The 21,912-nt window shown below is 39.1% G+C and overlaps 1 protein-coding gene across 2 annotated transcripts in view; it reads left to right on the forward strand.

The window, feature by feature from the left end:
* Nucleotides 1-21,912, forward strand: part of LOC131243520 (26S proteasome non-ATPase regulatory subunit 4 homolog) — a 29,474-nt gene continuing 7,562 nt past the window's right edge. For both annotated transcript variants that reach the window (XR_009170107.1, XM_058242923.1), the window contains exons 1-7: nucleotides 1-150; nucleotides 225-338; nucleotides 818-923; nucleotides 14,027-14,141; nucleotides 14,312-14,521; nucleotides 14,629-14,944; nucleotides 21,013-21,148. Coding sequence is in view for 1 of the 2 variants with exons in the window: in XM_058242923.1 (XP_058098906.1) it covers nucleotides 139-150; nucleotides 225-338; nucleotides 818-923; nucleotides 14,027-14,141; nucleotides 14,312-14,521; nucleotides 14,629-14,944; nucleotides 21,013-21,148 (1,009 nt within the window). In the remaining variant the exon portion in view is untranslated. The remainder of the gene's footprint in view (nucleotides 151-224; nucleotides 339-817; nucleotides 924-14,026; nucleotides 14,142-14,311; nucleotides 14,522-14,628; nucleotides 14,945-21,012; nucleotides 21,149-21,912) is intronic.

Genomic DNA, 21,912 nt, shown 5'->3' on the forward strand with positions numbered 1-21,912 from the left:
AATACATCCTTTTAAATAGCTGCGATTGCGAGACCTTCTCTCCCAAGCAAAATCCCAAATTCCTTGTATTCCCCAACTCCTTCCAGAGGCATCCTCTTTCCCAATCTCGGTTCTTCGCTGCTCCAAGAACCATTCATCATGGTTCTCGAGGTTTGCATCTTTCTCTCCCTCTCTTTCTGACTAGGGTTTTTCATGTAATCGCTGATTGTTTGTGTTTTGATCAGGCGACCATGATCTGCATCGACAATTCGGAATGGATGAGGAACGGCGATTACTCCCCGACCCGATTCCAAGCGCAAGCTGATGCCGTTAATCTCATCTGCGGCGCAAAAACACAGGCAATGGAGATCTCCCCTTCCCTTTTCATCATCTCTCCATATCTCTTTGATTTTGTCGAATTAGGTTTTGAATCACGTTCCTTTCTAGGGTTTCCATTCATATGAAGTATTTTATATGATGCTAGATCGGACAAACCCACGGGCTTGCTTTTCAGTGATCCACAGCGACGGAAAACCCCTACATTAAACTATTCAAGTTGTCTGTCTTGAGTTACATCTGCTGCATAATGAATGTTGGCTATTTGCCTTTTGAATTACTGCATCGCCTGTTGCAGTTAACTCTCCGATGTCTCGGATTGGTTGATGGGGGATTTTTTGGAGCTGGGGCCCACTGAATGGGTGGCCTGGTCGGTGGGAGGTGGGCCCTGCCTGTATTGAAGTGCTGGTTTACATGGGAGCTCCTGTATATCTGGTTGGGCATTCCGTAATAGCTCTTTTCTTTTCCTGGATCTGTTTCTGATGAAAGATGCTGTGTGCAGTCTAATCCAGAGAATACTGTTGGTGTTCTAACAATGGCAGGAAAAGGCGTTCGTGTTTTGGTCACCCCTACAAGTGATCTCGGCAAAATTCTGGCATGCATGCACGGTAAGATTTCTTTCTTTCTTTCTTTCTTTTTCCCCGTTATTGGAGTTAGGAATTCATTTGATGTTTGGGTATTGCTAATTTATTTTAACTGCCACTGTTATCTATTTATCTGTCTTATTTGGTCTTTGTTTTAGCTGTTACTCAATTTTTATGTAATTTTTCTGTTGAAGTTTCTGAACGTTTTTGGTTTGGTGTTCGAAACACTGATTTTTTTAGCTGGCTAGACAAGTGCGCAACTTAAAAAATGGTGGAGACTCCCTCAAGCTATTTGTGGGCAGTGCTTAGCATCCAATTTGCTCATATCCAGTGATGGCAATCTTGAGGAAGGGGCTTCGTACACATATTGGCCATCTGCTAAGAGGGAACAAGCATAGTCTGTCATGAAGAAAATGATAATCAAGCTAAATGTGTTTTGTGTGTGCATGAAAGAGCGTATATGTTGCCATACATGTAGCAGTGACATTATCACAACAAAGAGTAAAAGGGCCAGGAAATGAAATATGAAGATTTTGCAAATGGAAATTTAACGAAGTCAACTCAACGGTTGTAGATGCCATATCATGATAGTCAACTTTAGAGCTAGAACGAGATACATTTGTTTCTTGGCACATGAAGAAATAAGGGTATGATAGAAATGCATATTGCATAGTAGTCAGAGGTATAGACTATAGATTGTTGGTCATCAGGTGATGCAACCCAGTCAACATTGAGGAACAAGCTAGAAGAGTGCAGCAAAGAAATAATAGTTGGCTGGGTAGACTATTGGTCATACAATAATCTTAGCCCAATCGGCATCAGATTTTGCGGTTAAGGAAAGAGAGGAACTTGAACAAATAAAAAAGTGCCCTTCACTAACTAAAGAATTTGCTTCTACAAGATGGAAATGTGATGTAGAAGGCCAAAGAGTAAACTGTTATGTTAAGTTGACAATTTAACTCAATTAGGGTTTGAGATATTGTATTCCCAATTATTGTGGGTAGAAGTAGCCTATGGTTGATGATGATATACTTTAAAGTATGGGATTGACAGGATGAAGGATGTGAAGAACTAATTTGGGAGGAAGCAAAAAGAGAGTTTCATTTGATGTGGAAGTAGAAGAAATAATGAAGTAAGCGGTGGGAGAAAAGCAAGAGTTTGCTGAACTTGTATTTCCCATTGAGATAGAAGAGTAAAGTAACTATCAATGTGTCTTGTCAAACACAACATGATGGAGGACAAGCAGTCACATAGTTTGGGGACAAATACCTCGATAACCTTTGTAATAATCATTAATCTCAAGAAAAACCAATGAAGAAACCTAGGATCGAATTTGGTTCTTGCCTTAGGTCAGATTTGGTAAGCAAAGGTAGCCAAAGACCTATTTTAGGAATAATAGGGAAGTTGATGAAAAAAACAGTAGGAGCAACCATTATTAAGAATAGGAGTAGGAAGACGATTAGCCAGGAGGTGTCTTTAAAAAAAGAAAAGGAAAAAAGAAAAGACAATTAGTGAGGAAGTGGCAGTGTAGAGGTGCTAAAGGATGGATGGAAGTTTACTAAGGAAAGAAGGGTCGATCCCATCTCTGTTTTATGTTAACACTTGCACTAAGAAATTCCATTTGGTTGAGGAACACGAGGATAGGAGACATGAACGAATCCCATGAGTAGATAGATGAGATAAAGGGCGTGGGAGAAAACAACACCTTGAGAAATATGGTAGTTTGGGAGTTAAGTTGATTTTCAACCATGTTCACACGTTTAGAAAAGTAGGAAAGTCTGATTTATGCTTTTGAGGATAAAACCAGGTGTGTTGACTAAAAGCATTAAGTTAAAGTGGCATAGAAGCGAAAACCAAAGTAGACGAATTGGGTGTATGCCTTGAAGGCCAATGCTCAATTATTACAAGAATCTATTCTTTTATTATCAATTGAAAAAGTATTTTCTTATGTGTCAACTTGTGGAAAGGGAGGAAGATTGGGACTTGGGATTGATGTTAAATATATTTCTAGACTGAAGAAGACAATACAAGTAGTAGAAATGACTAAGATGTTGATCCATATGGAGGATGAAGAAATTGATGAAGAAGATGATGCAATAAAAAGAGCAAAATCATACGAGCAAAACACTTAGAAGTCACCGAATCTCATTTCCTGAGCAGCCATTAGATCATTCATTAATAATGCATTAGGAGTGAATTCAAACAATGAAAATCTTTGATGAGTCAAGAGTCATATATGGAATTCTTTGAAGACAATGAACGTCACAACATTGAGTGCAATGAACCTACCACAAATGTTGGGAATGGAAGTTAATCTAGTATGAGAGATGGGAAATTGAGTTCCACTACCAACAATATGAGATGGTAAATCAATGTAAAGTAAGTTGAGAAAACACACTTGGATCGCTGTCACACGAGAAGTAACATTGATGTTAGGGTACCATCCGGATTAGAAAGCAAGATAGATTTTATGAAGTCACAAGTGTATGTGGAAGTTGACTAGACTAAAAGAATGGATCATGGAAGGCAGAATGGGCTTATGGGGTGGGTAGGAGGAAGAAGGCAGACAAGGTGGGTGATGAGATTAATGTTGAGTGAGTAAAATACCGACAAATGATTAGAGGTTGGGAAGGAAGTGGACTAAGAATGTTGTCAATCTGGAAATAGGTCAACTTGCTTCTTTCAATGAAAGATGAACCAACCATGCAAAAACCGCGATCTTCATGGGGTCCTTGTAGGACCACGCCAAGCCCATGCAACTTGCGATGACCAAAGCCTTCGAGGAAGAGAGGTTCGAAGTGGAGACTGAACAGAGAATGCTCTCAACAAAGAATATACAGCCTCCTGGTCAACTGAGTAACCCTGCACATGAGAGAAAAGAGCTAATAATTCATCGAATTATCATCTTTCAGAGTTTTGCTAAATGCGGAGTCCTCACCCCGGTCTAGCCTGAGAAAGAAAAAGAATTTATGATTGGGACATTGATACTCGGAGAAAGCCGGGCCCTGAATGGGAGGGTCTCCACACCATTTGTTGACCTAAAATCTAACCTTGTTACCATTGCCCACCAAGCAGAAATTTTTGAATACAACATAACAATTTTCATTATTTCTTTCCACGAAGTAGAGGCCCTATAGATAGAGGACTTTTTTGTCCTTCAACCCCCATTTTCATACCATACTTTGCCAAAATCACAATCTTCCATAGGAGCATGGTTCCGAATTCGATATTACAATGTCGTGCATTGATATGGGGGCTGTATCGGCCCATATTGGTCATAATTTTTTGAAAGTAAAAAAATATGGAGAAATATTAGAAAAATAGGAAAAAATGAGACATCCAGGAATCTATCTTCTTCTTCTTCTTCTTTTTTTTTTTGTGTTTTGACCATATATTCAATGGTGTATCGGACCATTCTTTGATGACAATGTTGTCTGTCGACTTGGCTTATTGAAGGTCAACTAAATGGGCCCTAATTGAACACAGATCAAGCATGATTTAGTGAATTAGGGCCCATTACATTGAAATTTAACACAGAGAAGATGAAAATATAAAAAAAGAGTGAAGGTTTACCCTTTTCGATTTTTCCCATAATGGTCCACTTCGCTTTGATTTGTTGAATCCCATTCAAATCATTTGTTTTGATCTCAAAATAGGTCTAGATCTAGCCTAAAATGAGTTTCATGGTTTAAATGGAAAAAAGAAGAGTCATGAATGAAATTTTGGAAAAAAATAAAATAAAATCACAATTGGGCTTTTATGGGCGTATATTGGCTTCTATAGGTCCTGTATTGCCCAATACAAGTCCTTTTTTTTTTTTTTTTTTGGGCTGATATGACCCTGTATATCATCTCATACTGATTCAGATGTAATATGGTCGTATCAGCCTATACAACACCAATATTCATATCCATGCATAGGAGGTCCTCGCTTGAGGTGAAACACCATAACCACTTACCTAACAACGCAACCTTAACCAGTGTTCAAATTGTCGGCGAAAAGTCGATAATATCGACGATATTATCGGTGTCGCCAGCCCTGCGACACCGAAAACCCCTTTTTTCGTTTCTCTCCTAGTTGTCGGCGAAATATCGGCGAAATATCGGCGATTTTTTAATATGGGCGATATTATTGAAATACGGGCGATATTATCGGGGCTGTGTGAATAAATCGGAAGAAAAATCGGAATATCGGGGCTGAAATTGTGTGAATACGTAAAAATTAGAGAAAAAAATGAGAGTGATTTACGTACCTGGTTAATCGGAAGTCGGAACAGGAGGATCTTCTCGAATCTCGATCGACAGAGTTGGTACAGATTTAGAGATTTGAAATCTCCCGCAAAACCCTTCGCATCTCATCGTCTCCCCGCAAAACCCTCTTTAGGGTTTTTTTTTTTTTGGTTTTTCCCTCCAGCGAAAAACCCTTTCGTAGTCGCACCGGCGTTTTATAAGGTTTTCGTGGGAAATCGGTTATCGAGTACGCTCTTATCGTACCGACTAAACTCAGTTGGGCCCACCTTGGATGTATGTGGTCTATCTACACCGTCCATCTGTTTTTCCATCCACTTTAAGGGGTTGAGCCCAAAATTGAAGCAAATCCAAAGATCAAGTGGATCATACCATACAAAATGGTGGGTATAATGATTTCAACCGTTGAAACCTTTCTAGGCCCCACCATGATGTATGTACTTTATCCATTCTGTTCTTCCATTTTTACGGATCATTTTAGGGCTTTATCCCAAATTCTAGAGGGATACGAATCGCAGGTGGACCACACCACAAGAAAATAATAGTGATTGGATATCCACCATTTAAATCCTCCTAAGGCCCACTGTACTGTTTATTTGACATCCAATCTGTTAATTAGGCCATACAGACCCAGATGAAGGGAAAAAACAAAGATCAGCTTGATCCAAAACTTTTATGGCCGCCAAAAAGTTTTTAATGGTCTAAGTTCATTCAACATTGTTTCCTATAATGTGGTCCAATTGATATTAGTATATACCTCATTTTTTTTCTCATGTCATAAAATGATCTATAAAAATAGATAGACGGTATGGATGAAACACATAAATCGTGGTGGGGCCCACAGAGCACCGACCACCAGCCATCCGCCAGTTTCAGCGAATGGGCGCACGGATCAGGTACCACCCGGTCCGTTCGGAGTTGGGTGCAGGGGGAAGATCCAAGGGCCACTGAGGGATCACCGTGATGTATGAATCTTATCCACACCGTCCGTCCATCTTTTCATATCATTCTAGAATATTGGACCAAAAATAAATCATAATAAAGGCTCAAGTGGACCACACCATAGGAAGCAATGATACTAAGGACGCCCACCATTGAAACCTTCCTAGGGCCCACTGTATTTTTTTTTTTTTTTACATAACCCTTTAATATGATAATATACACCTGGATGGAGAGAAAAAAACAAATATAATCTTGTTCTAAAATTTCTGTGGCCCCGAAGAATTTTTCAATGGTTTTAATTTAATTACCACCGTGTGGCCCATTTGAGATTTAGATATTATATATTTGTTGCATAATGTTTTAAAATAATATGAAGAAATGAATGAACGGTGCGGATAAATTTCATACATCACGGTGGCCTTTCAGTGGCCATCGGATCCTCCGCGCGTGGGATACGGTGATATCCCGGACTCGGATGAAAGCGGATTGCATATTGAGTTACTTAGTACCCTCTTATGGTACTAAGTAAACTCTGTTGGGCCCACTGTGAATTCATATGGTTTATCCACACCGTCCATACATTTTTACATATCATTTTAGGGGTTGAGGCCAAAATTGAAGTATATCAAAAGCTCAAGTGGACCATGCCACAGGAAACAGTGGAAGTATTGATTTCCACTGTTAAAACCTTTTTGAGGCTCTCAATGATGTTTATTTTTCATCCAAACCGTTAATAACATCAAAATTATATGGATGAAAGGAAAACACAAATATCATCTTTATGTAAAACTTATGTAGCCATGAAGAACTTTTCAACGGTAGAATTCAATTCACACTGTTTCGGATGGTGTGTTCCACTTGAGATTTGGATATTCTTAATATATGTTTTAAAGATATAAATTTATATGATAAAACAGATGGACGGCGTTGATACCGTGCATGAATGACGGTGGGCCCCACAGAGTTTATTCAGTATGCCTAGCGTACTAAGTTACTCGGTACGCAATCCGCTTCCGAAGTGAATTGGCTGGTGTAACACAAACCAGGGCGTTGACGTCACCAGTTCTGTGGTCCAATCATGAGGTATGAGTTATATCCAAACCGTCCTTCCACTTGGTGAGCTCTTCCTAAGTCTTGATCTGAAAAATAAGACAGATCCGAAAATCAAGTGGACCACACTGCACAAAGCAGTGGAGGATTGAACGCCCTACCATTGATACCTCTTTGGGGTTCACATAAATTTTGATGTGGGAGAGTTTTGGTGCATGAAGCATCGGTGCTAAGGCCCATCATATAAACAGTTTGGATCACCGAATCATGGGACACCATACAATTACAAGCTAAAAGAAAAATAAAATAAAATCTGAAAATTGGACAAAAGTACAAATTCAACGGGCAAAATCAAACAGTTAAGATCAACTGGATTTATGCACTTCCATCTGTAATTTGTGTACATTAAGGAGCTCAAATGGCACTATATGTACCAGCATGGCAAATTAAGATGAGATCCAATCCATCCATCATGTGGTCCACTTGAGCTTTGGACATCCTTTTGGCCCCTATTAAATGGAAATTTATCATTTAATGCATTCTTTTTGTAATATTTTTATTACTCAATATGTAAATATGTGTATTCAGGCATGTCCTGAAGTTCCACTGAAAAATTCCACCATTTTCTCCATGTTTCCATTATTTTCCCTGCATTTCCGGTTATCGGCGATATTATCGGCGATAACGATATTATATCTTTATCTCTGCCCAGCGAAACTTGTAGCGATACCGACAACTCGAACACTGACCTTAACTAGGTCGGGACGTGTAATACTTGCCTCACCCTCCATCGTTGGTTTACCAACCTCGTTCCAATTGAGCAGAAGGTTTTTTTTTATTTTTTATTTTTATGTTTTTTTATTTGGATCCTACCTGCCAAAGAAAGTTTCTACAAAGCTTGTCAACTTTTAGGATTACAGATTTAGGGCATCTAAACAACGACACAAAATAAAGAGGAAGGTTAGAGAGTGAATCCTTGATCAACATAATCCTTCCACCTTGAGATAGGAGGTTACTCTTCCATGGAGAGAGTTTCCTCTCCATCCTTTCCAACAAATTATCCCACAAATGCAGAGTTGGCTTTCCCACATACAAGGAGACCTAAGTAGGAAGAAGGGAGGGAGTCCGCTTTACAACCAATGGTTGAAGCCCAAATATCGACTTTGTGAGGGGACATATGGATCCCAAAACATTCGCTCTTAGCACGATTAACTCTAACACCTAATATGACTTCAAGCCAGCATACAGTCATGGCTGGACAATCAACCATGGCCTCCGAAGGCTCACAGAAACGAAGAGTATCATCAGCAAATTTTAGATGATTAATCTGCTGTTGGGAAATTTTCCACAGAAAAGTCACGGAACAAGCCTACTTCCTAGCTCCTGGACATCATTCTGCTTAAGGGGGAGGAAGTGGGGCAAGCCTCATGTAATTGATGGGACGAAGTGCAAAAATCAAAAGCCGGTAGGCAGATTGGCATGGGAAGAATAAGAGAAAAGAATTGGGCTCCTCTCAAGTGATGGTGGCATTTCGGGCACAACTAAGTTGCTTTATGTGGAGAGCTTATTGCTAGCAAATATGGGTAAAGGAGGTAGGATGAAATTTGAGTGGTTTTATTAGTGGAAGAAGCTTCTACATTTGGACGGTGATATCTAAATTTGGAGATGCCTCAATAGGTGTACGTATGGCTTTTGAAGATTGAGTGCATTATTTGGTGTATGTATGGCTTTAGAAGATGGAATGCATTATTTGGTGGGATATGGGGAAGGTTGGTTCACAAGGAATTTGTGGGACCAGCTGTCTTGTGTCTTTAGATGGTTGAAGAAATTCTTGAACTCCTCAATGGCTTGTTTCTTACTTAGTGAGAGCATGACAGGGCTTGTATGGATCCCTTTGTCAAATGGAGCCTTTTCTTCTACAAAATACTTCAAGTTGCTTTGCTTGATGAGCTTGACTATGATGCATCAACCCAAATTATGGGGATCCCTTGCTCCTTAAGTTATTGGTTAGGTGTGACAAACAAATCCTTGCTCAAAATGGTTTGAAGAAGCAGAATCAGGTGCTTTTGAATGTGTATTTTGTGCAAAAATAAATAAATAACAAAGAGACAGTTGGCCATCTTTTCTTCCATTGTAAAATGGCTTGAAGCATCTTTAGTCATTTTTGTATATGCTGGATGATGCCAGGGTGCTTGGAGGATCTTTTTAATAGTTCAGTAGTAGGCCCCTTCAAGTTGCACATGAAACTCTTGCGGGGAATGCTCCCTCATGCTATTTTATGGGACATTTGGAAGGAAAGAAGCAGAAATATTTTCAATGACAAGCGATTCCTGACCAATAAGTTGATTGAGACCGTCAAACTCTTTAGTCAAGAAGCAAAAGAATTTAAGGGTTATTAATGTAGGGGCATTTTCACACCGGGCTCGAGTGGGGTGGCCCGTGGGATGTAGGGTCACACTCGGGGTGGGTGCTCGTGTGAAGTGGAACCCATGTGAAGCGGGGCCCACTAGGGGTGTTCGGCCGAGGTCGTAACCCATGAGATGTGGGGCTTAAGCTATGAGATAAAAGTGATTGATTCACCATGCTCTATCAGTTCGAGCTTTTAGAGCAAGTAGTTAATTGTCTTGCATTAGTGTTCCTTCCACGGAATTGTTTAGATGTTGGGACCATGGAATCAATGATGGTAGCAAGCTAATACCACCACTAGTAGGATGATGGAAGCTGAATGTCAATGTTAGTTTGATGGAAACTCAGGGATGATAGAAGTAGAATAAAGCTTCTCTTCATCCCACTTTGGGATGGTGACTTAAATCTAGTGTAATTAGAAGCTGTTGAGGTTGGTTTGAAGCTTATTAAAAATATTGAATTCCACATAGGGATGATTATCGAGTATGAGTCCAAGAGTGTTATATGGCTTGGGTTTTTGGGTCTAAAATGGCTTCCTAGAAGCGATAATTCATTGTCAAAGAAATCAAAGGTTGATGTCTTTGTATTCAATTTCTTTCAATTTCATACCCAGAGAAGCCAATTCTATGGTTGATTGTTTGGTCGAGTAAGGAGTGGGTTGGGATTCCTTTTATCATCATCATCATCGTCTAAGACATCCCAACTGATTGGGGTCCACTGTACCCTACATGACTAATTTTCTGCCATTCCATTCTATTAATATTAAGGTTTTGGAATGTCATATTGTTCGGTTTCGTATTGGAAGTCATGACATAAGTTTGATGTTGGCTACCAACCTGATGCAACCCTCCTTTATTTGGGCTGGGGATTGGCAATGAGAGCACACATGCGCTGATTACAATCAAGAGCTATCTAGTAGTTTGTTACATAAGCTGATTAAAATCAACAAGTTGTTTACAATCGACGAGTTGCTGGGATTCTTTGTTACAATCGACAAGTTGTTTACAACCTTAGTTAAATTTATCCATTGTGCAATGGATAATGGCCCTTCTTTGTCTAATGGAAGTTGCATTGTTGCTTATCAAATAAAAAAGAATGATTTTATTTTACCTTAAAAAATAGGAGTGATTCCCCCCAACACCCCCCCCCCCCCCCCAATAAGGTTGTTTATTTCTATGGAAACTAAAAGTGGAAATGGACAACTATGGTTTCCAACTTGTTGTTTTGGAGTATTTTTTGCATAGAAAATCTTAGAGAAGGAAATTGGAAAAAGAAGGCACTATCGGCTTGCTTTCTTCCCTTGCCGCAGAAATCGATCTAACACCTTTTTTGGGCAACATTAGTTTCCAAATTTTCTAAAAAAAATTGGAGAAGGAAACGATTTGAAAGATGTCTTTTCCCAAGTGGGGAAAACAATGATTGCTTTGAAATTGATTTCATTTCTAAGGTATCACACCAAAACGAGCACCACCTAAATGAAATAGATTGATATTTTGAAAGAGAGGAGATTAGGCAAGAAGAGAGTAATTGAATATGTTTCTTAACCAGTGTTTGGGAACGTTGTATACCTTGGAAATGAAAATGGTTTCCTAGGAATCCTTACTTTCCCTTGTTAATGAAAAATAATGGCATGGAATTTGTCTTCCTTTTACAACATTGTCTGAAAAAATTCTGTATGTCATTGTTGCCCATAAAGGGCGTTAAATTGATTTCCGAGGCAAGGAAAGAAAGTGAGCTGACCACACCTTCTCATTTTGGTTTCCTTTCAATGGTTTTCCATGAAAAATTACACTTTGAGACAGCATAGTTACTGTTGGAATCCACAGTTTTCATTTCCATAGAAATCCTTCTAAGTCCTCCTTATCCACATTTTAGTTTTCTCCATCCAAACACAACCTTAGGAGATAAGGGGAAGAATGTGAACTATGGGGACATGCTTAACAGGTGACATCATTGGAGAGGCAAATTGTGGACACTAGATGGAGGGAGTTCGATCAGCCGCAAAAATAAAGAAGAGAGTTAGAGAAGATCACTCACTTTGATACCATGATGATATTAATTTTTAATGGCTTTTGAAGAGAGAATGAAAACGAGGATCTTTCCAAACAAGAGAATGAACACAAGGGTCTTCATTCTATGCTTCCCAGAACTATCTAGGAAGATCTAAAGTCTAGACACATATCAAGAGAGATTCATAAGATATTGTGAAGCCAATAGGTTATAGGATTTACATTGATCACAAGAATCCATTCTCATGTATAAACTATTAGACCACCTATATGTAGAAATTACAACACTATTTCCAAAAATAACACAATGAAATTACACCACAATGGATTTGTTGTTTGCTCAAGTGTCGGGAACAATAATTATTTGGATAAATTCAAAGAACTAATTGTGTGATTTGGGCCCAAATGCTTAGTCATGTTCTATGTGACGCAAACATTTCATTTTATAAAATCTTGTACCAGATTTATAGATTTTTTATACCATCTACAATGGAAGTATTGAATTGACATCAGAATGGACAAGCGAAGGGACTTTTTGTTTTTGACTTCAACATGTATGCTTCTATGTTGAATAGGCCTATCTGCCAAATGGACAAGCGAAGGGACTTTTTAAGATGCTTCATGGATGTTCTTGGGTTTTGCATTAACATAAGAGTGGGAGGCACCCTCCTCTTGGGTGCAAAACACATAATTTTGACAGTTCATCTTGTGGTAATGCCAGCCCATATGGTATGGGAGGGTTGGGTCCTTCATGACAACAAGGCCAACATCAACTTCTCTTATTTTAGTCTGGCCGAAATCAGTGGAAGTGTCAAAGACTCAGGCTATTGTGCTGCGTAAAGGGTTGAGACATCTTGCTTGGGAGCATGAAGTTCTGGTTATCAGGGAAGGAAACTCTGAAAGTGCAATTAAGTGGGCTTCCATTAACCACCTGGAACCATGTAGCTTTTGTATATGGTCGATGACATAGATTTTTTCTTTGCAGCTAAACATTTTTGTTTATCCACGTTGTTAGTGAGGTGAATTTTCTTGATGGTAGTCTTGTTAGAGGATCTGGCCCTTGATAGAATGGAATGGCAGAATAGGATTCATGTAGCCAACCCCAATTAATTGGAATATGGTGTAGATGATGATGATGATGAGTCTTGCTAGAGGATCGCCGCTAGATAATCTGATTGAATCGGTTTTGGTTCCCATCCTTGATGGCTTAGTGCTGGTTCAAATGGGATCATTTCAGTATTGTCATTAGCGAAAAAAGCCGTTTAGATTATGGTAGAAGTGACTCGCTATCCTTTCCAAAGATCTGGAATGTTCACTGTGCATTTGAAGGTGAAAGCCTTCGGTTGGGTGGCATGCCTTGAGAAGATCCTGACAGTTGATAATCTAAAGATGGCACAGCCTGCATTAAATTAATTATTTCTAACTTCTGACTTGTGGTTTTTTAACTTTATACTTAAGGGGCTGCTCTGCTTCATCTAAGCAATAAGCAACAGGTGCTTGCCCAAATGGTGCTGTGCTCTTGTTAGGCAACAAGGCAACGAAATGATCTTAGATTGGTGTGCGTTTTCTCTTGCCTGGTTGTCAGTTTGCCACTCTTCTTTTTGTTGATTCCGTTTAGAAGGTCAAATCCATTATCATGCAAATCTGGATTCATGCATCTCTATTTTCTTGTTCCTTCATGCAAATTCATGGGACAAATCTGAGATGGATCCTCGTTTTGATTGCAAGTATCTTCTGTATTTGCACGCTTGTTAACCTTCTGGTTTGCTGTGGTTTGTCTCAAGGTCGTGCAAGCCTGATTTCTGTTCATTCCCGGGTGTAGTTTCTGTTGCTAGGAACTATAACCCTCAAAATTGAGCTTGCAGTTGTGTTTAGTGTGACAATGAATTGGTGCTACTGGCAGCAGATTATTCTTCTTCTTTTATTTTTGATTAATAGTTTATTGCTTTTTATTTTAAATACCCGGTGGGCCTAATACCTTCAGCAATTCTGTTTCTCTATACTCTATCTTGCTAAGCTTATGTATTTACAATGATGAACCGGTTCTAGTGGTTTTGTCGAGCATAATCTAAAGTTATTGTTATCTGTAAAATTTCCATATCTTTTTTTTTTTTGAATGGTAAGGTATGTATTATTGCTTCTTTGTTTCCTATTGGACATCTCAACATTGTAAATTCCTGTTAACTTTCTGTACAACATATATGAGTGAAAATGGGAGATGATTAAGACTGAGCATATTTTTACTCTGTTGTTCCAGATCATTTGCGTCTAAATTATTAGCAGAACCTTTTTGGTGGATATTGGTGTCCCATTAACAAAATTTAATGTGTTGTACTGATGCCTGTATGCATATCCATTGCCTTAATGGATTACTGTCTCCTTTTTCCTTTCTTTTAAAAAAATGGTTATTGATAAGATTTTCATGTGCTGTGATATTTTTATATGCTGAAGACCCTTTGGTTTCTGCATGTAGGTCTAGAAATTGGTGGTGAGATGAACATGACTGCTGGGATCCAGGTAGCTCAATTGGCTCTTAAACATCGCCAAAACAAAAAGCAGCAACAAAGGATTATAGTTTTTGCTGGAAGGTCCTTCCCTTTATTCTTTTTCTGGTTTTTGGGATCGATGAGTTAGATAGTTTTACATCTTACCTCTGAAAGAGAAAAAAAGGAAAGATAGAAAGTTTTACGTCTCAATGTTCACTTGAATGATCACCTATTAAAGTTGCAATTTCATTGGTATCTTTTATGTTTATCAGTCCTATCAAATATGACAAGAAGGTACTTGAGACAATAGGAAGAAAGTTGAAAAAGAACAGTGTTGCTCTTGATATTGTTGATTTTGGTGAAGAAGATGATGGGAAACCGGAAAAGCTGGAGGCCCTTCTTTCTTCTGTAAACAATAATGACAGCAGTCACATTGTTCATGTTCCTCCTGGTCCCAGTGCTCTTTCAGATGTTCTTATCAGGTGATTATTCTTTGAATATTCTTTTATAACCTTCTTTGTAGCTTATTTTATTTCCAAATAAATCTATTGGTTGCATTTGTAATGATATGGATGTTATATCATTTCAGTACGCCCATATTCACTGGAGATGGGGAAGGAGGAAGCGGTTTTGCTGCAGCTGCTGCAGCTGCAGCTGCAGCAGGCGGTGTGTCTGGATTTGATTTTGGCGTGGATCCTAACTTGGATCCCGAGCTGGCTCTTGCCCTCCGGGTTTCAATGGAAGAGGAGAGGGCAAGGCAAGAAGCTGCTGCTAAGAAAGCTTCAGAGGATGCTGCTAAACAAGAAAAAGGAGGGGAGCAGGCATCTAGTTCTCAAGATGCAACTATGGCTGAACCTGTAAGCAGTTCAGGTCCTGGGGCTGATAACAAAAGAGCTGATCTCACGGTTAGTCTACTGCTTTAGCTTTTAGCTTTATTTAGAGAGTGTGTTTTACAAGTACAATGGTATAGCTAATGTGTAAGTTCTGTCTGTAAAAAAGATGGTTTAGAAGCCCGACTATTTGTTGTTAATTAAAATACATTCATCCTGCATGTAACGAGACACAATATGGATGAGTTATTCCGCTTGAAGCCGAACATAGTACATAGCTTGAAAATCTAGTTTGATTTTCCATTGATTGACCACTGACCTAAAATTGTCTGGATTGGACTATCCTAACCATCTACAAAATGATTTTTTTTTTTCATCTGATAAAAAACCATGTCCATGAGAACACAAATGAACTTTTTTCTTACTAACTATGAGCCATTGTTCCCCTTTTCTTGTAGTGTAAATTCACAAACTTCTGGTTTAAGGGTTTGGAATAGTCCAAACAGTGTTATTTTGGCGATGGCCCATTTACAAACAACATAGAACAAACAACAAAAAGGGATGACAAGGGATCATCTCACAACATCCAATACAAAAGGAAATACACTCTCCAAGCCCTCGACAATGCTTCCCTTTATAGCCCTGGGACAAACCAACAACCCAATCAATTATCCGACTTCCAGCCCTATGAAATACCACCTCAAAGGACTCCAATCTATTATTGAAAATTCTGTTATTGCGCTCCTTACACTGAACAAATCACAGGAGCAAATGGGCATGCTTCTTTTTCCATGCACTCCCCCATTCCAAGCCTGGATGAAATCGTCGGTTGCATTGTGGAAACCCATGCCATGTCAAACAAGGCCACCACCTCGTTCCAAATCCCGTAGATGAATTCACAATGGATAAAGAGGTGACAGTGTCCTCTACGCACAACGGACACTTGTTCGTGATCACCAGGCAATCTGTTGCAAAGGTATTCTATGGTTGGAATTTTATCTTTTGCCACTAACCATCTAAACCCAACCACATTGGGGTGGGGATAGTGCTAAAGAAAATCTGGCAACATGGCGAATGTTCCCATTATTGCAATTGAGAAAGTGGTAGAATGATCGTACTAAAATAAAATTTCCCAGCTAGGTCGGGCTTTTAAGGAATTTGCCATGGATGAATCAGGAAGAACTACTTGAGTACTGCATCCTGACAAACTCGTCAATTTCTTTGTTTTAGAGGTTCCCTGCTAGCGAAATGTTATGCTGTGGAGACCAAGGTAGCCATCATGAAGAGGAACCTCCCCACACCATTTATCTTCCCAAAATCTGATGTAAGCACCATTCGCTTTACAAATGAATCACTTGAGAGAACTTGTTAGCTTTCCCCCCTCATTGGTTTCCATACCTCCTATGATGAGAGGAATCAAGGGTAAATCGATCTCCACCTTGCTTGCTATATTTATTCTCAATTATGCCTTTCATAGGCTGTCGACCTCTGGCTTGAATCTCCAAAGCCATTTTCCAAGCCGCATCTGATTCTTGGTTCTTAAATCCTTGATTCCTATGCCCATTCTTTTGGTTTACAGACCTCTTTCCCTCATAATGGAGTGGGGGAAAAAAACAATTTCATAGTGGTGGGGAATACAAAGACAATGATCATGTAGGAAAGACATGATCTTGATAGTAAAGCAAAAGACAGTGAACTGTTTGCTTAAGGATAGCCAAAGAACGATGTCTTATATATGGAAAGAAACAGAGGGAAGAGGAAATCAATTGGTGACAATGGTAGAGAGCCTGAAAGAGGGTGACAAAAATACAATGCTCTTCCACGGGATTGCGAACGTGAGAAGGTAGAACCAAATCTAGTCTTGAGATGGATGGGCGCATCGTGGATGGAAGATGGGAGATAAGTAGCGCTGTGTAGATTTCTACACTAGCTTGTTGTCAGATGAGGGTTGATCAGGATCCAAGGTGGAGAACCTCCAATTTGACCGTATTAGCAAGGAGGATGCAACTAGTTGGAAACACCAATGGTTGAGGAAGAGGTGAAGCGAACAGTTTGGGATTTCGATAGCAATAAGGCCATTGGCCTGGATGGCTTCCCATTGCTTTCTTCCAAATCTTCTGGGAGGTGGTGAAAGGTGATAAGTTGGACTTCGTATTAATTTTTTTTTATATGAAGTCTCTCCTAGGAACTAGGTGCCGCATCTATATTCCATTATCTCTAGAAAAGACAACGGAGTGCTGAAATGACTTTTGGCCATTAAGTTTGATTCACAGCCTCATAAAATCTTGGCCAATCTTGGTTGGAAGGCCTAGGAATGTGCTGGGGGTGGTGATTTCCAAAGTCGAAGTGCTTTTCTTTTCTGACAACAAAGTCTAGATGGAGCTGTTGTTGCTCAGGGACCAAGGAGTCATCTACAAAGTAGACATGAAGAAAGTGTATGGTTATGCCCATTGGGATTTCCTTTAATACAAGTTTAGAAGGATGGGGTTTGAGATGAGATGGAGAAGATAGATAGCTGAATGCATTGAGCAAATGCATTACTTCATTTTCGTAAGTGGATCCTCTAAAAGCTTCTTTATGGAGTTGAGATGCATAAAGTAGAAGGATCCACTGTCCTTATGCAAGCCAAATATGGGCATGTATTCTTATAAAATTCAACTTGACTTGGTCCATGCCTTTTGATGTAGGAGATCTATTTGTGGCTTGGCATGGGGTGGCTCTTCGCAAAAAACTTACAAGTCTCTTGAGGCTCTGTCTTCTCGCCTTTTTATTGTAGATATGGGGAGAAAGGAATGGAAGATGCTTCCGCAACGTAAGCAGAAGTGTCGCGTGGGTTGCTAGTATTGCTTGTCTTCTCATTGTCGAGTGGGCTGGGAGAAAGAGTCGTTTGGAAAAGATGTAATTTTTCTTTGTTGCTCTTTGTAGCTGTGCTTTATGCCACCTCAGCACCTTTTTAATGGAAGCTGTTCTTATCTCTCTAAAAGAAGAATGGCAAGGGAGCTCTTGGCTTGGAAAGATAGATGTTCAGCGCTAGGTGGTTGGATCATGCTCATCAACGCTGCACTGTTTGATCTTCTTCTCCACTACATCTACTTGTGCCAATGTCCCAATACTTTTATACACCAGATAGAAAATTGTAAAGGGACTTCCTATGGGAAGGCATGACCACAAGGATTCGAACATCATGACGTTTGGTTTTTGTCATATAAACTGGGTTGTATGCTTTAAACTCTCACGAAGTTGAGTCATTTAACTGATGTTTGGAATCAGATCAATCTCGGCAGAGACTTGATTATTGGAATTGTCAATTGTGAATCACATAAGCAATGGTATTTCATTTTTCAAAAACGAAGAATTGTTTGGTCATATGATTTCTTTTAATTTTAGTTGCCTACAAAATTATCGGCAACCAGATGATCAAATGACTTTGCTGTATCATTAACAATTTAGCATTGCTAGTTAGGGCCCCACTTTTTTACTTATGTTGGCATATTCATTAAAAAATATATATATATTAAGGGCCCTCTTTTCCTTAAGGTGGGCAATGGTTCGGATCTGGAGGGAAGTTGATAAGTTGCACTGCAATACATTGTTATTGGTTACCAAACAACATCAGCAGTCAATCTAATTATTTTATATTGTATTTGACAGTTCTAGTTGGGTTTTTGGTATTCTTAAGTTCTAATTGGCGCGTAATATACTCTCACGGTCTCACACTCAGGTTTTTTTTTTTTTGAGAGAGAGAACCAAATTTTATTAAAAAAAATCACAAAAGTGAAAAAAGAATACAAGCCCAACACACCACCAAACAAACTAAAGAGGAAGGGCAGCTGCGGCTGCCTTAACAAAAACTGCCCATTCTGACACTAGCTGTTTGACCTTTAAAATTACCTCGTTCACTCGTTTAATAACATTACGAAAACAACAACCATTCCTGGATCCCCATATAACCCAAAGAACTACCATGATTAGAAGCCGCCATATAGCTTTCCGAGCCTTACCTCCACTGCCATGCCAAGCCCTTAATAAATCACTCTAAGTTATAACAGTGCTCATAATTCATTCCACATGAAATGTGCGCTATTGTGATGTCGAGTTTGTTTGACGGGAGAAAACGCTGTCCACTTAATATGGAATGCTTTCTGTATCTCCTAAATGCTGCCTTCAAACTATGGGCGGGCTTAAAATTCCTCGGAACATTTTCTGTTCGCTTCTCCTAACTGCAGTTGCACAAAGTGTTAAGGGAAGTGGCAACAGATTGGAATGTGGGAGCTCGAAGAATTTCTTGCAAAATGTTAATGAGTATAAACAATGTTGTCAAATCCCATAAGCAATCACGTGTGGCAGCAGGGGGCTGTGCATATGCAATAGCATAATTGCACGTGACATTGCACGGCCCCATTTTTTATGTTTTTGAAAAAATAAAAAATCAGAAAATTCAAGGACAATTGAAAAAATATGTAAAAATGCTACAAGTGCAGGGAATTGTTTTATTAGCAACTTCATTGAAGTTTTGTTATATTTATTTCATCTTTCAGACTATTAAAATGAAAATGATGTGAAAAAAATGAATGCATAATTGCATATACTCAAATGAATTCAAGCATCAACTGATCAAATGAATACTCCCTAGTATTAGACTATTCACATTTGATAGTTGTTGGTTGTTACTTGTGTAGGGAATCTTTAATGAAAATTCCCCCAAGTATTAGATTGATTAAAGCTACTCAAATGAATGCATAACTGCATATACTAAAAAATGCGACAGTGAGAGTGATGAGAGTATTAAGAGAGTAAGAGAGTTAAGACTGAAGAGAGATTATGACAGTATTAGAATGATGAGAAAGAGAGTAAGTGAGGGAGTTAAGCGAGGATAAGAATATGACAGTATTAGAGTGATTAGAGAGTAAGGGTTAAGAGGGATTGAGAGAATGAGTGTATTAGAGTGAGAGAGAGCATGCGATGGCATAACTGCATAAGCCCTAACGGTCCAAAAACTGCATATGCTACTCTGGGATATGCGGTCCAAGTACCCAAAATGGCATATGCGATCGCATATGACAATGCCAAGTATAAACAGCTGGGAGCCCAAATGCAATGTGCAATTTGAAAAGGGTGTGGCACTTGTGTAGAATGTCTGTGCAACTAAGTTCCAAAGGCACCCTAACTTGGTTCAACTATATTGAGTGCATTTCTGTAACAGCTTGCTTTTTAATCTTTCTCATCTTTTCAATTAGAGAGAATACTTAAATTGTCCTCATGGGAAAAATTAAACATTCTTGTTCGCTTTGCCTGTCTCACCACCTTGATTGTAAGATGAGTTTGTACTAGAAAGGAGGAGATGACAGCTACCTTGTCCACCCTTCAGTAAATGGATATTGTTATGTTATTCATCCCCTCTCTGTGTGTGAGACTGCATGCTTCTGCTAATGCTCGGCAAAGAGGCATTATTCCGCATGGAAGATTTCGTTTTTTGACATTTAATGGTAACTTCATTCAAAATTCCAAAAGAAAAGAGTAAGAGTGGAGACCAAAGGGCCTGATGGCTCCCTCTTTAGAAAGAGGGTGAACAATCTTATTTTCTTCTTTGCATGCATGACAGAAGGAAATAATCTATTGCCTGCTAGTCTTGGATTTGGTTACAATAAAATGAAGAAGCGGTGGCCTAGCCTACCTAATGGCATTGCTTGAGTTGTCTCCGATGATCAATTCTCCTCTGGAAGATGCTGAGAAAATATGCGGCCTTCATGAGTGCTGCCCTTCTGGCCGCATTAAATACTTTGAAACCAAGTTAACCAGAAGGCTCCATTTTGATCTTACCTAAAATCATTAAGATACCTCCTTCACCATACATACCAGAAAAACCATTATTCTACTTGCAATTTAGTTTCTAATTGGATATGCATCTTTTTATATTACGGTTGCTTCATAGTTATGTTTTGACAATATTTTGTCAGCACCAAATGAATTGGGGAAAGGGAGATTATCTTTAGTTATCTATTGATGATGCTGCAGTTAAGGTGATATAAAATTTTCATTGCTTAGTATGGACACTACTAGTGCACAAACTTTTATACTGCATATCTCCAGCCATTTGTTTTATGTATTGAAAAGAACTTATGGTGTACATGAAATGTTGACAGGAGGATGAGACTGCCTTGCTTGAGCAAGCCCTAGCAATGTCAATGGACGATCCTAGATCTAGTCAATCTGGTGGTGTGTCTGTGGGAGATACAGATATGTCAGAGGCAACTACAGAGGACCAAGAGTTGGCTTTTGGTTAGTTTTTATGTTCAACTAACATTTCCATTCTTTTTTATGGTTAGAGCAATGCATCATTCTTTCGTATATCAATGCATTCGTTGCCCAAAACTGCCGATCAACCAAAAAGCTAAGCGGTCACTGTCTGATTTTTTTGGTACATCCAGTTGTTTGTTTCATTCATTTAAAACTTCATTGTCTTAAGCTAACTCATCACTAATGCCATGCTAGCATACTTTTTTCACTTGATCTAATCCTTTACCACAACCTTTAGGCCCTTTGGTGATAAAGAGCATGTTTTTCAGAATCAGCATTTGCTTCTATCATTTTTCTTCCCTTCTCATCTCTTAGAAGCAACATATGAATATTATTACTAAGACTGAAAGTGATTGATACTATCGGATCTAAGCATGCACCAGTTCACATTCTTGATTACAACTTGTGAGAAGTTTAGAAAAATCCTCCTGTCTTCTATTTATCTTTTTTTTTTTTTTTTGAAAAACCTTCAACATCTTTTGGGCCAAAAAAAAAGGCGAGTATTTTCTGAATATTGTAAAGAGCATGTTTTTTAGAATCAGCAGTTGCTTCTATCATTTTTCTTCCTTTCTAATACAAGGGCATTTTCACACTGGGCACGAGTGGGGTCGCCTGTGGGATGCAGGGGCACACTCAGGGTAGACGGGGCCCACGGGGGAGGTCTCGTGTTCGAGACTCCTCACTAGGGGTGATTAATGCGCATTTCACACCAGGCTCGAGTGGGGTAGCCTGTGGGATGCAGGGGC

Source organism: Magnolia sinica, chromosome 4, assembly GCF_029962835.1.
Source record: "Magnolia sinica isolate HGM2019 chromosome 4, MsV1, whole genome shotgun sequence".
Taxonomy (NCBI): Eukaryota; Viridiplantae; Streptophyta; class Magnoliopsida; order Magnoliales; family Magnoliaceae; genus Magnolia; species Magnolia sinica.